This window comes from Dendrobates tinctorius, unplaced genomic scaffold, assembly GCF_039654945.1.
Source record: "Dendrobates tinctorius isolate UK_male_01 unplaced genomic scaffold, ASM3965494v1 ptg000101l, whole genome shotgun sequence".
Lineage (NCBI taxonomy): Eukaryota > Metazoa > Chordata > Amphibia > Anura > Dendrobatidae > Dendrobates > Dendrobates tinctorius.
This window is the reverse complement of record NW_027361769.1, coordinates 179,595-199,017: the sequence shown is the minus strand read 5'-3', so window position 1 is coordinate 199,017 and position 19,423 is coordinate 179,595. Positions and strand designations below refer to the sequence as shown.

At 43.1% G+C, this 19,423-nt stretch overlaps 1 protein-coding gene across 1 annotated transcript in view; it reads left to right on the top strand.

The window, feature by feature from the left end:
- The window catches only part of LOC141099680 (uncharacterized), a 94,769-nt gene that overhangs the window by 6,466 nt on the left and 68,880 nt on the right, over window positions 1-19,423 (top strand). Inside the window, exon 2 of the mRNA XM_073587642.1 lies at window positions 5,214-6,652. Coding sequence (XP_073443743.1) covers window positions 5,282-6,652 — 1,371 coding nt within the window. The 5' untranslated portion in view covers window positions 5,214-5,281. The remainder of the gene's footprint in view (window positions 1-5,213; window positions 6,653-19,423) is intronic.

Here is a 19,423-nt window from a genome sequence, read left to right as displayed (position 1 = left end):
AGGATTGGGATTCTCATGTGGAACATATTCGGACTGTGTTCCGGATCTTGAGGGAGAATTCCCTGTATGTCAAAGGATCTAAATGCCTTTTTGGAGTACAGAGGATTTCTTTTTTGGGATTTATTTTGTCTCCGTCAACTATTGAAATGGACCCGGCCAAGGTACAGGCCATTTACGATTGGGTTCAGCCCACTTCTTTGAAGGCCCTCCAGAAGTTTTTGGGTTTTGCTAATTTTTATCGGAAATTTCTACCAAAATTTTCTAGTATTGCCAAGCCATTGACTGATTTGACTAAGAAGGGTGCTGATGTGTTAAATTGGTCTCCAGAGGCTGTTTCTTCCTTTCAGGAGCTGAAGCGAAGATTCACCTCCGCCCCGGTTTTGCGGCAGCCTGATATCTCGTTTCCGTTCCAGGTAGAGGTGGATGCTTCTGAGATTGATGCAGGAGCTGTTTTGTCCCAAAAGGATCCTGTAACATCTAAAATGAATCCCCTGTGCTTTCTTTTCCTGAAAGTTCTCTCCATCTGAACGTAACTATGATGTGGGGAATCGGGAACTGCTGGCCATGAAATGGGCATTTGAGGAGTGGAGACATTGGTTGGAGGGAGCTAAGCATCAAGTCGTGGTCCTCACTGACCACAAGAATTTGATTTACCTAGAGTCGGCTAAGCGCTTGAACCCTAGACAGGCTAGGTGGGCCTTGTTTTTTACACGTTTTGATTTTGTGGTTTCTTTTCTTCCTGGAACTAAGAATGTCAAGGCTGACGCCCTCTCTAGGAGCTTCTTTGCTGATTCTCCTGTGGTGACCAAGCCTGCTACCATCTTAGGCGAAGGGGTGGTTTTTTCTGCCATCTCGCCCGATTTGAGACTTGCTCTGAAAGAGTTCCAGGAGGACAAACCTGAGCGTTGTCCCAGTGGAAAGTTGTATGTTCCTGACCAGTGGAAGAAGAGAGTGATGTCTGAAGTTCATTGCTCTGCTTTGGCTGGTCATCCAGGTATTTTTGGTACTAGAGATCTGGTGAGTCGGTCCCTTTGGTGGCCCTCCTTGTCTCGTGATGTCAGGAATTTTGTGCAGTCCTGTGGGACGTGCTCCCGGTTTAAATCGTGTTCTCGCTCTAGTGGGTTGTTGATGCCTTTGCCTGTCCCCAAGAGGCCATGGACCCATATTTCAATGGATTTCATCTCTGATATGCCTGTCTCTCAAAGGATGACTGTTATTTGGGTGATTTGTGATAGGTTCTCTAAGATGGTTCATCTTGTACCACTCCCGAAGTTGCCGTCCTCTTCTGAGTTGGTGCCCTTGTTTTTGCAACAGGTGGTTCGCTTGCATGAGATTCCTGAGAACATTGTGTCTGACAGAGGAGTTCAGTTTGTTTCTAGATTTTGGAGGACTTTCTGTTCCAAGCTGGGTATTCAGTTGTCCTTCTCCTCTGTGTTTCACCCTCAGACCAATGGGCAGACAGAGAGATCAAACCAGACCTTGGAGTCATATTTGAGATGTTTTATTTCCGCTGATCAGGATGATTGGGTTTCATTTTTGCCCTTGGCCAAATTTGCTTTAAATAATAGAGCTAGTTCTGCCACTTTGATGTCACCTTTTTTTTGTAACTTTGGGTTTCATCCTCTATTTTCTTCAGGGCAGGTGGAGCCCCTCTGCCTGCCCAGGTGTTGACACTGTGGTGGAGAGAATGCACCAGATCTGGGACCAAGTGGTGGATAAGTTATCTCTCTCCCAGGAAAAGGCCCAGCGGTTTTCCAACCGACATAGGACCATTGGTCCCCAGTTTAAGGTTGGTGATATGGTGTGGTTATCATCAAAAAATATTGCTATGAAGGTGGCTTCTCCTAAGTTTAAGCCTAGATTTATTGGACCTTACAAGATTTTGGAGATTATTAATCCGGTCTCTTTTCGTTTGGCTCTTCCTGTCACATTTAAAATCCATAATGTGTTCCATAAGTCTTTGTTGAAGAGGTTTGTTGAACCTGTTGTTCCGGGGGTGGCACCTCCAGATCCTGTATTGGTTGAAGGTAACATGGAATATGAGGTAGAGAAAGTACTGGATTCCCGTCTGGCTAGACGGAGACTCCAGTATTTGGTTAAGTGGAAGGGTTATGGTCAGGAGGATAATTCCTGGGTCTCTGCCTCTGATATTCATGCCATAAGATTGGTGTGTGCCTTTCATCGGGCTCACCCTGATCGCCCTGGTGGCGTGGTTGAGGGTTCGGTGACCCCTCCTCAAGGGGGAGGTACTGTTGTGAGTTCATTTTTCCCTTCAACACTGAGGCCCGAGGAACTCCCTCTTCTGGTAAGGAATGGTAGTGAGCTTGATTATCAGGCATCTGAGACTAATGATGATGACTGGCTGAGTGGAGTCTCTGACTGGATATAAGGCGGACAACGCCCTTCTGCCCTGCGGGTGATTTCTCTGTGGACTTCTAGGACACTAGTCTGATTCCTGCTCTCCTAAAGCTAAGTTTTTTGCTTTGCCTGTTGCATCTGTGTTTTGTTTTTGTTTTCCTTGCTTTTCTGGATTCTGCCATTCCCTGCTGGGGTGAGCTGATTCCCCTTGTGCCTATAGCTCTGTCTTCAGTATATGCCTGAGTGCTGACATAGCTTTTTGAAGCCTAGCGTCTTCAGGGCCTTTTTCACTGTCAGTCTGTTGGCTCTTATTTTCATAGGGTTTTTCACGGATTGCAGACAGCAGCCTTCCTGTCCTTTCCTATGTAGTTAGTTTGGGCCCCGTCTTTGCTCAGCCTATCTTTCTGTCTGTGTTAGTGTTTTCATCTTGCTTCACCGTCATTATTTGTGGGGGGCTGCCTATTGCTTTGGGGTCTGCTCTGGGGCAGTTTAGATTTCCCCTTTCTTTCTTTAGGCCTATTTATTTCTCCGGCTGTGATCGAAGGGTCTAGGGCACCGTAGGAACCCCCCACGGCTACTGCTAGTTGTGTTGTTAAGTTCAGGGGTCTGCAATCCGTTAGCTGCCAACTTCTCTGGTTTTCTGGACTTAGCGAGCATTTCTGTTTTTGCCTCCTACGGTGACTCAATCATAACAGGAGGCCTGGTGATCAGTACAAATGTCTGTGATAGGGGCTTGTGCTTTTGGCCTGAGGAGGGAGTGAAAGGTGTCAAAAAGTTTCTTGGGGTTGTTGGCTAGTGAAGAGATCAGGGTGGTGAAGTAGTTCTGTTTGGCGAGGTGAAGGGCAGCGTTATAGGTTCTTAACATAAATTTGAAGTGGATGAAGTCTTCTGGTGTGCAGGTTTCTTTCCATAGGCGTTCAGCACACCTAGAGCATCGCTGGAGAAGTTGAGTTTGCGATGTGAGCCAGGGTTGTTTTACTCTGTGTTTGGAAGTTCTGAGGGTGAGGGGCGCTACTTGGTCAAGGGTGCTTCTAAGAATGTCGTTGTAGTGATGAACAGCCAGATCAGTACAGAAAAAGAGGAGATTGGGGACAGTGATGGGTGTAGTCTCTTATAGACGCTACTACGCAGGCGCCGCCATCGCCGGTGACAATTTGCTGGATGTAATTTTTTTTCTAAGCCTCACAATAGCCACAATATTATAGGCATTATCACCAATAATATCAATGCTATTATATGCATTATGTAATAATGGGGGCAGGTCAGTGAGGGATCAGCGACCTGTCATAAGCCAATACAGATGAATATGTAATCAGAGCACCACATAAGTCTCATTGACAGTTACAGGAAGCGTTTGATCGCAGTGATTGCCTCAAAAGGTTGTGCAACAAAATATTAACCCTTTCACGCCAGAGCCTGTTTTTGCCTTTGTGACCAATTTTTTCAGCTCTGACCAGTGTCACTCTATGAGGTCATAACTCTAAAATGCTTCAACGAATCCTGGTGATTGTGAGACTGTTTTCTTGTGACATATTGTACTTTATGATAGTGGTAACATTTATCTGATATGACTTGCGTTTATTTGTTAAAAAAGGAAATTTCAAAAATTTTTCACATTTTTGAATGCTCTTAAATCAGTCATATCGCACAAAATAGTTAATAAATAACATTTCCCACATGTTTACTTTACATCACCACAATTTTGGAAACAATTTTTTTTTGTTAGGAAGTTATAAGAGTTAAAAGTTGACCAGCGATCTCATTTTTACAACAAAATTTACAAAACCATTTTTTTAGGGACCACCTCACATTTGAAGTGAGTTTGGGGGGTCAATATGACAGAAAATACCCAAAAGTGTCACCATTCAAAAAACTGCACCCCTCAAGGTGCTCAAAACCACATTCAAGAAGGTTATTAACCCTTCAGGTGCTTCACAGGAATGAATGGAATGTGGAAGGAAAAAATAAACATTTCTATAACAAGAAATTTCCTTTAGACCTAATTTTTTTTTCTTTCGCAAGGGTAACAGGAGAAAATGGATTATACATTTTGTTTTTCAATTTCTCCTGAGCATGCCGATGATACCCCATATGTGGGGGAAATCTACTGTTTGGGCACACTGCAGGGCTGAGAAGGGAAAGAGCGCCATTTAACTTTTTGAATGTAAAATATGCTGGAATAATTAGTGGTTGCCATGTCGTGTTTGTAGAGCCCCTGATGTGCCTAAACAGTGGAAACCCACAACAAGTGACCCCATTTTGGAAACTAGACCCCCCCAAGGAAATGTGTGATGGGCGTTTTGAGCTTCCAAGTGATTCTTAGAAGTTAATTACGTAGAGCCGTGAAAATAAAGTCTTTTTTTTTCCACAAAAAAATGATCTTTTCGCCCTCCATTTTTTTTTTCCAAAGGGTAACAGGAGAAATTGGACCCCAAAAGTTGTAGTGCAATTTGTCATTGGTGTGCGCCAATTCAAGAGCACTAGGGACAGCGCTAGTACTGGGCATTGTTCCCTGAGTTGGAGACATTTCTCCAGAAGCGCTCTTTGTCCTTCTTGTTGTACTGGTCCTTGTGTGTGAGGATGGACCAGAATCACTGCTCATTTCTGATCTATTACTGTCGCTGCTACTAAAGCCCTCAAAATCCACATCGCCATCTGACCCTGCACTTTCTTCACTGTTAGAACATTAAAAGTGCATAAGCCTCCTCTGCACTATAATACTGACGGACCATTTTAACCATTTAACTCTAACTTTAGCCTAACAGTAACCCTAACAATAACCCTTACTTTTGCCTAACAGTAACCCTAACTTTTGCAATAACTGTAACCTGCCTTATCTGTTTTTCCATTGACAGATGAAGTGAATGCCATTACTCCAGATATATCATCATCCATTCACAGCAAAGATCTGTCATCTGATCCTATGAAACAGGTCCCATCTTCTGATTCATTACTGACTACTAAGGAAAATCAAAGTCACAAAAGAGGCATTAAAAAACACACTGCTCCTAAAGCAAAGAAGCCATTCTCATGTTCACAATGTGGGAAATGTTTTAACCACAAAGGGAATCTTATTAGTCACCATAGAACTCACACAGGGGAGAAGCCTTTTTCCTGTTCAGAATGTGGGAAATGTTTTAACCAGAAAGGGCATCTTGATGCACACCAAAAAACCCACACAGGAGAGAAGCCTTTTTCATGTTCAGAATGTGGGAAATGTTTTACTCAGAATTCAAGTCTTGTTACACATCAGAGAATTCACAGAGAAGAGAAGCCATATTCATGTTCAGAATGTGGGAAATGTTTTAACCAGAAATCACAATTGGTTAATCACCATAGAACTCACACAGGGGAGAAGCCGTTTTCATGTTCAGAATGTGGGAAATATTTTAAGTGGAAATCACAATTGGTTGATCACCATAGAACTCACACAGGTGAGAAGCCATATTCATGTTCAGAATGTGGGAAATGTTTTACTCAGAATTCAACTCTTATTGCACATCAGAGAATTCACAGAGAAGAGAAGCCATATTCATGTTCAGAATGTGGGAAATGTTTTAAATGGAAATCACAATTGGTTAATCACCATAGAACTCACACAGGGAAGGAGCCTTTTTCCTGTTCAGAATGTGGGAAATGTTTTAACCACAAAGGGACTCTTATTAGTCACCATAGAACTCACACAGGGGAGAAGCCTTTTTCCTGTTCAGAATGTGGGAAATGTTTTAACCAGAAAGGGAATCTTGATGAACACCAAAGAACTCACAAAGGAGAGAAGCCTTTTTCATGTTTAGAATGTGGGAAATGTTTTAACAATAAATCAGCTTGTGTTAAGCACCAGAGAATCCACACAGGAGAGAAGCCTTTTTCCTGTTCAGAATGTGGGAAATGTTTTAGCCAGAAAGGGAATCTTGATGCACACCAAAAAACCCACACAGCAGAGAAGCCATATTCATGTTCAGAATGTGGGAAATGTTTTACTCAGAATTCAAGTCTTGTTACACATGAGAGAATTCACACAGGGGAGAAGCCTTTTTCCTGTTCAGAATGTGGGAAATGTTTTAACAATAAATCAGATTGTGTTAAGCACCAAAAAACCCACACAGGAGAGAAGCCTTTTTCCTGTTCAGAATGTGGGAAATGTTTTAACCAGAAAGGCAATCTTGATGCACACCAAAAAACCCACACAGCAGAGAAGCCAAATTCATGTTCAGAATGTGGGAAATGTTTTATCCGAAAATCACTATTGGTTAATCACCATGGAACTCACACAGGAGAGAAGCCTTTTTCCTGTTAATGTGGAAAATATTTTAACCAGAGAGCGCTTCTTGTTAGACATCAGAGCAGTCACACAGAGGAGAAACCTTTTTCATTTTCATAATGTGGGAAATGTTTTACTTGGAAATCAACTGTTAATAAACATCAGAGACTTCACTTGCCTTTTTTGCTGCTGCATCACACTGTTGACTCATATTCAGTCTGTGATCTATTAGTATACCCAAGTCTTTTTCACATGTGCTGTCACTTAGCCCTATTCCTCCCATTCTATATATGCTTTTTTCATTTTTATTGCCCAGATGTAGTACTTTGCATTTCTCCCTGTTAAAAACCATTCTGTTAGTTGCTGCCCACTTCTCCAGTTTATTTAAATCTTTTTGAATCCTCTCTCTCTCTTCTCTAGTATTAGCTATCCCTCCTAGCTTTGTGTCATCAGCAAATTTAATCAGTTTACCCTCAATTCCTTCATCTAAATCGTTGATAAAGATGTTGAACAATACAGGGCCCAGGACAGAGCCCTGCGGTACCCCACTTGAGACATTCTTCCAACTGGATGTGCAGCCATTTACGACCACTCTTTGGGTCCGATCACTAAGCCAGTTATGAATCCACCTAACAGTTGCCTTGTCCATTCCATACTTAGTCATTTTTTTCAATAAGGATTGTATGAGAGACTTTGTCAAATGCTTTGCTGAAGTCAAGATATACTATATCTACAGCATTTCCTTGATCCACCCAATCAGTGATACCATCATAGAAGGAAATTAAGTTAGTCTGACATGACTTATTAGTTACAAACCCATGCTGACTCTGTTTAATCACTTCATTCTTATCCAGGTATTGACATACATGTTGTTTAATAATTTGTTCAAAGATCTTTCCTGGTATAGAAGTCAGACTCACCGGCCTATAGTTCCCTGGGTCCACCTTCTTCCCCTTTTTGAAAATAGGAACAACATTTGCTCTTCTCCAGTCTTCTGGCACTTCTCCTGTTCTCCAAGAATTTTCAAAGATTATGGAGAGGGGTTCAAAAATTTCTTCTGCTATCTCCTTCAGTACTCGGGTGTAATTCATCTGGACCTGGAGACTTGAATTCATTTAGGTTAGCTAAGTGTTTCCTCACTATCTTTCTGTTTATAGATATCCTGGATTCTTCTATTCCCTTAATAGAACAGTGAATAACAGTTGATGTTACATTTCCTTTCTGAGAGAAAACAGATGCAAAATAGGAATTTAAAAGTTCAGCCTTCTCAACATCCTGTCTTACCATTTCATCATTTTCATCCTGTAAAAATCCTATAGCATCTTTGACTTTTCTTTTACTTTTGACATATCCCCAAAATCCTTTGTTATTGTTTTTGACATTTCTTGCAAGCCTCAATTCATTTTCAGCTTTAGCTAATCTGATTTGTGCCCTGCAGGTTCTGCAGACAGCATTATATTCTTCTTTAGATATGCCTCCCTCTTTCCATTTTATAAACATTTTTTCTTCCTTTTTAGCATGTGCTTAAGTTCTGTGTTCATCCATCCTGGTTTCCTTAAATGCTTCCTATTCTTCCCTCTTTTCGGAATTGTTAACAACTGTGCTTTGAGAATTTCATTTTTCAAGATTTCCCATCCCTCCTGGACATTTTTGTCTTTCAGGATATCCAGCCATTGGATCCCTCCAATAATCTTTCTGAATCCCTTAAAATCTGCCTTTCTGAAATCTAAACTTGACGTCTGAGTCTTCACAGGTCTTCCGCCTCTAGTTATCCAAAATTCTAAAATAGCATGGTCACTACCTCCTAGGGTCCCAGCCACTTTTACCTCCTCAACCATTTCCTCCCTGTTTATAAGGATTAGATCCAAGGTAGCAGTTCCCCTTGTTTTCTCCCTTACCTTTTGGAAGATAAAGTTGTCAGCAAGAGAGGATAAGAATTTCCTTGACCTGTTAGTTTTGCCTGAGAGAGATTCCCAACAAATGTCTGGATAGTTGAAATCTCCCATGACAACTATGTCATATTTTTTTTGGAGAACTTGGCCATTTGATGCATAAAGAGTTCATCCATATCTTCAGCTTGCACAGGCGGCCTGTAGTAAATGCCTACAATGGTGTCCTTTCCATTGTTCTGTCCTTGTATTCTTACCCAAACAGTTTCCACAGAACTCCCAGTCTCTGAAGCTTCAATCTCTGTGCAGATATACGTGTTTCTAACATACAATGCGACACCCCCTCCTCGTTTATCAAGTCTGTTTCTTGCAAATAAGTTGTATCCTTCTAGTCTTGTATTCCAATCATGTGTATTGTCCCACCAAGTTTCAGTGATTCCAATGACATCATATTTCTTTTCCTGTGTTAGTAGTTCCAATTCTCCTTGTTTGTTGCCCATGCTTTGTGCATTAGTATAGAAGCATTTTAGTTTGTGATTGGTTTCTCTTTCTCTGTAGAAAGAGACAGAGAGCGAAACAGGCAGAGATTCTGCCAAGACATCCATACATCTTAAAAGGACCAGAGACAGGACAGCAGCCATTTTACAGCATGACTCCATTACGAGGGACACGGATGTATCATTCTATAGGAAACAACCTAGGGGTTTTCAGCCTCGGTTGGAAGAATACAGATCTACTCCATTGACCATCACTGAACCATGGATACATTTGGAGAAGCCAGATTGTGATCTTCAAATCAACTGGCCTTGTATGGACTGTCATCTTCCTACGCTTGTCATTACCTCCTCTTTGTGTGCGTGCCACAGGTGAGGTAGCGACCCTGGAAGATCTGTAGTCACAGCTGCTATCACCTCGGCGAGTCAGTGGAAGGGTGAGACTCAGTAATGTGCACCATCTTGAGTACTGTGCTGGGACTGTTCTATGTTTTATCTGCCTGTTTTGTGGTACAATAAAGCATTGCCACTGTTTTACCCTCACCCTGTGTTGCCTGAATAACATTTTGCCCATGTTATAAGGAGAATGGGAGTTCGGCAGGACATTCCATGGTCCATGCGTTTTTGGCTAGTGGGCGGCGCTCATAGCAATTCGGCAGTGACAACCATAGACTTCTGCTGGAGGCCAACGCATCGGTGACCCACAATCATGACGGGGTCACTGAAGGGTGTGATTTCCGGCACGCTTGCTGACTTGCCAGAAAAGATGTGGGCTCAGCGCTGGAGCCCACATCAAAAGGAGGGAGTTTGACAATGGCGTACATTTACACCTGATGTCAGAGAGGGGTTAAAGGTGGTTGTTTTTACAGAGACAGAATTGGTAATCATGTATACTTACAAATAATTACAAAACACAGCTTCTAATGTTAAATAGGATATAGTTAAGACAAGAAAATATAATTTGTGTAAATCATGTGTAGATATAAAAATACAGGCAAATGGAGCTCCATCTAGTGACTGTGCAAAAGTGCCATCATAGAGTAAAATGTATCCTAAGAGAGTTTCACTGTCAACGTTGAAATGAGATTAATGGGCAGGTGCCGTGATTTTTGATAATTTATTATAAAAATGAAAATTATGTGAAAAGATGTTTTCCGCTAAGCTCCCTTTACTCTATCGCTAGCTCTATTATGCCGGATGCTGTACTGTTCACTTCCGGCATAACAGGTCTCAGATGGTCACACTGTGCATACAAGAGGAGCTGCAGGAGATCAGGACAGGATACCGGACAAGCTCCTGGAGACCCGACGAACGAGCTGCTGTCTGCTGATGATGACCTGCTGTATACCAGGGGTGCTTCAGCGAAGACAGGAGTGGGTGGCGACATCATCCATTGGTAACTATCAGATCTGCAGAGGTGAAGGGCCAGGAATACTGCTTTTTGTACAGAGGTAAAAATATGAGAGGTGATTGATGGTATGAGTCGGGGAAGTAGCATATGGAAGTTGCGCATTGCATATACAGTCATATGTAAAAGTTTGGGCACCCCTATTAATGTTAACCTTTTTTCTTTATAACAATTTTGGTTTTTGCAACAGCTATTTCAGTTTCATATATCTAATAACTGATGGACTCAGTTATATTTCTGGATTCAAATGAGGTTTATTGTACTAACAGAAAATGTGCAATCTGCATTTAAACAAAATTTGACCGGTGCAAAAGTATGGGCACCCTTATCATTTTCTTGATTTGAACACTCCTAACTACTTTTTACTGACTTCCTGAAGCACTAAATTGGTTTTGTAATCTCATTGAGCTTTGAACTTCATAGCCAGGTGTATCAAATCATGAGAAAAGGTATTTCAAGTGGCCACTTGCAAGTCCTCAAAACAACTCTCAAATGATCTGAAAACAAAGATTATTCAACATAGCTTTTCAGGGGAAGGATACAAAAAGTTGTCTCAGAGATTTAACCTGTCAGTTTCCACTGTGAGGAACATAGTAAGGAAATGGAAGAACACAGGTACAGTTCTTGTTAAGCCCAGAAGTGGCAGGCCAAGAAAAATATCAGAAAGGCAGAGAAGAAGAATGGTGAGAACAGTCAAGGACAATCCACAGACCACCTCCAAAGACCTGCAGCATCATCTTGCTGCAGATGGTGTCACTGTGCATCGGTCAACAATACAGCGCACTTTGCACAAGGAGAAGCTGTATGGGAGAGTGATGCGAAAGAAGCCGTTTCTGCAAGCACGCCACAGAGTCGCCTGAGGTATGCAAAAGCACATTTGGACAAGCCAGTTACATTTTGGAAGAAGGTCCTGTGGACTGATGAAACAAAGATTGAGTTGTTTGGTCATACAAAAAGGCGTTATGCATGCGCTGTATTGTTGACCGATGCACAGTGACACCATCTGCAGCAAGATGATGCTGCAGGTCTTTGGAGATGGTCTGTGGATTGTCCTTGACTGTTCTCACCATTCTTCTTCTCTGCCTTTCTGATATTTTTCTTGGCCTGCCACTTCTGGGCTTAACAAGAACTGTACCTGTGTTCTTCCATTTCCTTACTATATTCCTCACAGTGGAAACTGACAGGTTAAATCTCTGAGACAACTTTTTGTATCCTTCCCCTGAAAAGCTATGTTGAATAATCTTTGTTTTCAGATCATTTGAGAGTTGTTTTGAGGAGCCCATGATGCCACTCTTCATAGGAGAATCAAATAGGAGAACTACTTGCAAGTGGCCACTTGAAATACCTTTTCTCATGATTTGATACACCTGGCTATGAAGTTCAAAGCTCAATGAGGTTACAAAACCAATTTAGTGCTTCAGGAAGTCAGTAAAAAATAGTTGGGAGTGTTCAAATCAAGAAAATGATAAGGGTGCCCATACTTTTGCACTGGTCAAATTTTGTTTAAATGCGGATTGCACATTTTCTGTTAGTACAATAAACCTCATTTGAATCCAGAAATATAACTGAGTAAATCAGTTATTAGATATATGAAACTGAAATAGCTGTTGCAAAAACCAAAATTGTTATAAAGAAAAAAGGTTAACATTAATAGGGGTGCCCAAACTTTTACATATGACTGTACAGGGGTGAGCTGGCATATGGAGGTTGTGCTTGACATATACAGGGGGAGCTGGCATATGGAGGTTGTGCATGGCATATATAGGAGTGATCTGGCATATGGAGGTTGTGTGTGGCATATACAGGGGTGAGCTGGCATATGGAGGTTGTGTATGACATACAAGGAGAGCTGGCATATGGAGGTTGTGCGTGGCATATACAGGGGTGAGCTGGTATATGGAGGTTGTGCGTGGCATATACAGGGGTGAGCTGGTATATGGAGGTTGTGTGTGGCATATACAGGGATGAGCTGGCATATGGAGGCTGTGCGTGGCATATACAGGGGTGAGCTGGCATATCGAGGTTGTGTATGTGAAGCAATGGCTGGGGAGACTACGGTACACAAGATGATGTGCAAACAACATGGTTAATTTATGGACAGGCAAGGAATGAAGTGATAGGTGTAAGCAGAGGTATGCAATGACACAAGACAGTTTACAAGAGTGATATTTTTTAGCTGGGCCATCAAATAGCATGGTGCTCCAACTATTACAGAACAATATATTTTCCATCAGGCAAAACAACACAGTAAACGCAGTATGATGCTACTTTAACTATAGCCTCACTGGCCTCTGCTACGCAGGCCACACAGCTGCCGTGCTTTGTCTATTGCAGCCTATCCTAAGCCCTAACATACACACAAGGGGTTAAAACTCGCAGTAACATTGAAGTCTCAGTCTAGTCTCGGGGTCCCCCAGCAGTACTGTAAGATGGTGCGCACGTCTTTCTGGAAACTCTGAAACGTGGTCTACTTGCTTGAGGGTCCTGGAGATGCTCCTTGAAAATGGCAGATTCCTTTCTTGTGTTTCTTCGTGGCTCCTCACAATAACACAGGACAGCCACCTTTGTTATCCCCAGAAGAGTCCACACAATCATAAGTTTAGTCAGACACAGGCTGCGCGTCTTCTTTTCACACAGCCAGGCACGCCAGCTTCCTGCAGCAGCTTCAGCTCAGCACACGTGCAGGAAAACAGCCCTCCCCTCTCCAGTGCTGGCAGAACAGCACACACAATCTTTTGCATGGGAGACAGAATGTACCTGTTATGAATGGGTCACCGAGGAGGAAAACAAGACCAAGCTAAGTCACAGAAACCCAGAGAGGTTGTTAACTACGTGGATTGCAGAACCCTGATCCTAACTACACAACTAACAGCAGCCGTGGAGCGTACCTACGATGATTCAAGATGCCTCGTCACAGCCGGAGGACTAAGTAAGCCAAAAGCAAGGAAAGGGGGAATCTAAACTGCCCCAGAGCAGACCCCAAATGAATAGACAGCCCCCACACATGTATTGACAGTGAGACAAGATGAAAGCACAAACAGGTAGGAAAATAGGCTGAGCAAACGATGGGGCCCACACTAACTAGAAAGGACAGGAAAGGAAAGATACATTCACGCCAAAAAAAAAACCTGCAAAAATGTCCAATACTTCTGATAACAAAAAATACCCTGAAGTCACTAGACTTCTCCCACTATATCAGCACTCTGGCATATTCTGAAAACAGAGCAAAAAGAGGCCAATCTAATAAGGGACAAAGCGGCTGGCACATACAGTGACATAAGAATGGAACTTCAGCACAGCCGCAGCCGGGGCTGGCTGACCACACAAAAAACTGAATAGACCAAACCAAAACAAATGTGAACATTAGCAGAGAACACTTAGCTTGAGAAGGCAGGAACTGAACTGGAAACCAAGACCTCAGGAGGCAGGAAAAAATCACCAGCATGGGAATAGGGAGTCGGCTGTCTTAAATCCAGTCTGAGACTCCAGATGTCCAATCTCATCAGATGGCAGGTCTCTTAATTATATCAGCTTCATTACCTCCTGCCACCACCAGAGGGAGCCTGGAAAGAGAACTCACAACTCCTCTGTCAGCACAACCAGCTCCCTCACCAGAAACCAGAGGCAGACCAGAAAATGAGTTCGCAACAGTACCCCCCCTTGAGGAGAGGTCACCGAACCCTCATCGACGCCACCAGACCGTTCAGGATGGGCCGGTGAAAAGCACGAACCAATCTAATGGCATGAATGTCAGAGGCAGAGACCCAAGAATTATCCTCCTGGCCATAACCCTTCCATTTGACCAAATACTGGAGTCTCTGTCTAACCAAACGAGAATCCAATATTTTCTCTACCTCATTTTCCACATTGCCTTTAATCAATACAGGGTCAGGAGGTGCCGCCATAGGAAATACTGGCTCAACAAACCTCTTCAACAGAGACTTATGAAACACGTTATGGATTTTAAACGTAACTGGAAGAGCCAATCGAAAAGAAACAGGATTAAGAATCTCCAAGATCTTATAAGGTTCAATAAATCTTGGCTTGAACTTTGGAGTCGCAACCTTCATAGAGATATTCTTTGACGACAACCAAACCATATCACCCACTTTAAACCGGGGACCAATGGTCCTATGCCGGTTGGAAAACCGCTGGGCCTTTTCCTGAGAGAGTGACAACTTATCCACCACTTGGTCCAAAATCTGCTACATTCTCTCTACTCTACCACAGTGTCCACACCTGGGCAGGTTGAAGATTCCACTTGCCCTGAAGAAAATCGAGGATGAAACCCAAAGTTACAGAAAAAGGGCGACATCAAAGTGGCAGAACTAGCTCTATTGTTTAGCCCAAATTCGGCCAAGGGCAAAAATGAGACCCAGTTATCCTGATCAGCAGATATCAAACATCTCAATTAGGACTCCAAAGTCTGGTTTGTTCTCTCAGTCTGCCCATTGGTCTGAGGATGAAATGCAGAGGAGAAAGATAACTGAATTCCCAGATTGGAACAAAAGGCTTTCCAGAATCTGGAAACAAACTGGACTCCTATCCGACACAATGTTCTCAGGAATCCCATGCAACCGAACCACCTGTTGTAAAAACAAGGGCACCAACTCTGAGGAAGATGGCAACTTTGGGGGTGATACAAGATGGACCATCTTTAAAAATCTATCACAAATCACCCAGATAAGTCATTCTGTGAGAGACAGGAAGATCAGAAATAAAATCCATTGAGATATGGGTCCATGGCCTCTTGGGCACCGGCAGGGGCATCAACAACCCACTAGAACGAGAACACGGTTTAGACCGAGAACAAGTCCCACAGGACTGCACAAAATTCCTGACATCACGAGATAAGGCAGGCCATCAAAAAGACCGAATCACCAAATCTCTGGTACCAAAAATACCTGGATGACCAGCCAATGCGGAGCAATGAACTTCAGACATCACTCTCTTCCTCCACTGGTCAGGAACATACAATTTTCCCATTGGACAATGCTCAGGTTTATCCTCCTGAAATTCCTCCAGGGCGCATCTCAAATCGGGCAAAATGGCAGAAAGTACCCCCTCACCTAGTATAGTAGTAGGCTCGGTCACAATAAGAGAATCAACAAAGAAACTCCTAGAAAGGGCGTCTGCCTTAATATTCTTAGTGCCCGGAAGAAAAGAGACCACAAAATTAAAACGAGCGAAAAACAAGGCCCACCTAGCCTGTCTAGGATTCAAGCGTTTGGCCGACACCAGATAAATCAAATTCTTGTGGTCAGTGAGGACCACAACTTGATGTCTAGCTCCCTCCAACCAATGTCTCCACTCTTCAAATGTCGATTTCATGGCCAACAATTCCCGATTCCCCACATCATAGTTACGTTCAGATGGGGAGAACTTTTGAGAAAAGAAGGCACAGGGATTCATTTTAGAAGTCACAGGATCTTTTGGGGACAAAACGGCTCCTGCAACAATCTCAGAAGCATCTACCTCCACCTGAAATGGAAGTGAGACATCAGGTTGCCGTAAAACCGGAGCAGAAGTGAATCTCCGCTTAGGCTCCTGAAATGCCGAGACGGCCTCTGGAGACCAATTCAGCACATCAGCGCCTTTCTTGGTCAAATCAGTCAGTGGTTTGACAATACCAGAAAAATTAGCTATAAATTTACGATAGAAATTAGCAAAACCCAAAAACTTCTGGAGAGCCTTCAAAGAAGTGGGCTGAACCCAATCATAAACGGCCTGTACCTTTGCCGGGTCCATTTCAATAGTCGGCGGAGACAACATAAATCCCAATAATGAAATCCTCTGTACACCAAAGAGGCATTTCGATCCCTTAACAAGCAGGGAATTCTCCCTCAAAATCCGGAACACAGTCCTGACATGTTCCACATGAGAATCCCAATCACTGGAAAAGATCAAAATATCCAGATAGATGATCAAAAACTTATCCACAAAGTCACGGAAAATATCATTCATAAAGGATTGGAAGACAGAAGGGGCACTAGTGAGCCCAAAAGGAATCACTAGGTACTCAAAATGTCCCTCCGGAGTATTAAACGCCGTCTTCCATTCATCCCCATGCTTGATGCGAATAAGATTATACGCCCCCCTGAGGTCAAGCTTAGTAAACCAGCAGGCACTTTTAACTCTGGAGAATAAATCAGAAATCAGGGGTAACGGATACTGATATTTAACCATCATCTTGTTAAGGGAACGATAGTCAATACAAGGTCTTAATGAACCATCTTTCTTGGCCACAAAAAAAACCAGCACCTAAGGGTGAAGAGGATGGTCTAATATGACCCTTCTCCAACGACTCCTTAATATAGGATCGCATAGCATCATGTTCGGGTACTGATAAGTTGAAAAGCTGACCCTTGGGAAATTTACACCCAGGCATCAACTCAATTGCACAGTCATAACTCCTATGAGGAGGCAAAGACGCAGACTTACTCTCACTAAATACATCAGAAAAATCAGCCAAATAATCAGGAATATCATGAGACTGAGGAGAGGTGGAGAAAACAGGAGTGTCCCTAAGAACACACTGACAACCCCAACTCACCACAGACACAGATTTCCAATCCAAAACTGGATTATGAGTTTGCCACCAGGGAAAACCCAGAACAATAGTATCATGCAAGTTGTGCAGCACCAAAAATTTACAATTTTCTTGGTGGTCTTGGGCAACTAGCATTATCACCTGGGTCCAGAACTGGGGTTTATTTTCCGCCAAAGGAGTAGCATCAATACCCCTCAAAGGAATAGGCATCCACAGAGGTATCATGGGAAAACCACAACGTTTAGCAAAGTCCAAAACCATCAGATTCAAAGCTGCTCCTGAATCTACAAAAGCCTTAGCGGAAAATGTGGATAAGGAGCAGATCAGAGTAATTGCCAAAAGAAACTTAGGTTGTACACCGCCCACAGAAAATGTGTGTGCAAAACGTTTCTCTCGTTTAGGGCAGACAGAAATAGTATGAGAGGCGTCTCCACAGAAAAAACACAGCTTATTACGCCTTCTAAACTCCTGACGTTGCGCCCTAGACAAAGCCCTATCACATTGCATAGGTTCAGACGTTTGTTCAAAAGGTGGCAGCGCCTCCCGTGTAGTTTTACGTTCACATAAATGCCAATCAACTTGAATGGCTAATGACATAGACTCATCAAGATCAGAGGGAACAGGAAATCCCACCATAACATGTTTTACGGTTTCTGATAAACCCTTCCGAAAGAGAGCTGCCAATGCACCATCATTGCATGTAGTAAGGATCGGCCACTTTCGGAATTTTTGACAGTATAACTCTGCAGAATCCTGACCCTGGTTCAATGACAATAGGGTTTTTTCAGCTTGATCAATAGCATTAGGTTCATCATACAACAACCCCAAGGCTTGAAAAAATGTGTCCACATTAGTCAGAATAGGATTTTCAGGTGTCAGAGAAAAAGCCCAATCCTGGGGATCGCCGCACCGTGAGGAGATGACAATTTTAACCTGCTGCACAGAGCTCCCCGATGAGTTAGGCTTTAAGGCAAGAAATAATTTACAATTATTCTTAAAATTCAATAATTTAGACCGATCCCCAGTAAACACATCAGGAGTAGGGATTTTTGGTTCAACAGCATGTGACTGAGTGAGATAGGTGGAAATTCCCCGCACTTCAGCAGCGAGCTGCTCCACATGATCAGGCAATTGCTTAATCTCCATTAGAGAAAAAATCCTCCTACGGCCCCAGAGAAAAAGAGGAAAAAATAGACATGGCCAATCCCTGATTGTAGGCTGGCTATTTCAATTGGTATTATTGCACCTGTGCAGTTGCCATTTTACTTGGGTCTGCTGCACCCTGGTGAGTGCAGATGTATTTAGGCCTGTCTGGTTTTCTCTTGATTTTTTTGGAGGATTTTTTCCTCTTTTTGAGGTTTTCATGTTATAGTAGGACTGGCAAGTGTAAGGAACTTTGACGCAGTTTGCCAGCTTCCGTATTATGGCCATAATATCAACCAATACCTTATATATATTGATATGTTTTTGTGCACTGTATATTTTTTCAGGGTGCAGTTGGGCCCAAATGGTTCTGCTTACTGTGGCCTCTTTTCACACGGGATACATTCTAGTTGGCACTGGGCAGCCCCCCTATATGGTGTTACTAAGAGGCTGTGAACCAGAAGCTCTGCATTCCCTGTGTGAAAACTGCCACAAGTGGATTATTTTTTTGTACCGGTGTACCACATGACCAATCCCTGATTGTAGGCTGGCTATTTCATTTGGTATTGCACCTGTGCAGTTGCCATTTTACTTGGGTCCGCTGCACCCTGGTGAGTGCAGATGTATTTAGGCCTGTCTGGTTTTCTCTTGATTTTTTTGGAGGATTTTTTCTTCTTTTTCAAGTTTTCATCCCACGTACAGCCTGAGTCAGCTCCTGTAGGCGGTCCCGGAATTCCAGCACATAGGGCACAATAGGTATCCCTTCTCTGGTTCCCTCCCCTTACCAGTGTTCTCGCACTAAGCGTGGAGAGAGGCGGGAATGCTGCGCGGGACGTCAGAAGGTGAGAATAACAATATTTTTTATTTTAATTCTATTTTTTACAGCTGATCGCTGGTCTCCCGCCTGTCACACGCAGCGATGCGTGCTGGCCAGCGGGAGACCAGCGACCAAAAAAATGTCCAGAGGTTTATTACAGCGATCAGCGATACCGGCAGGGGGGCCGGTCGCTGATCGCTGTCACACACAGCGATCTCGCTGGTGAGATCGCTGTTACGTCACAAAAGTTGTGACTCAGCAGTGATATTGCTAGCGCGATTGCTGTGTGTGACTCCCGCTTTACAATAGCCGTGGGATTTACAAAGGTGGGAGGAGGTCAGAAGTCGGACATCTTGTTTACCTCTGCCCAGGGGGTCGCAGCCGGTCGGTTGCTGCATTAAGGGCATACATCTCCTATTCGGTGTGCTGGGGGGTTCTGTAACATATATAGAACAAACACAGTATCCAAGTTAAAAACAATTAAAACTGCAAGAAAAGCAAAC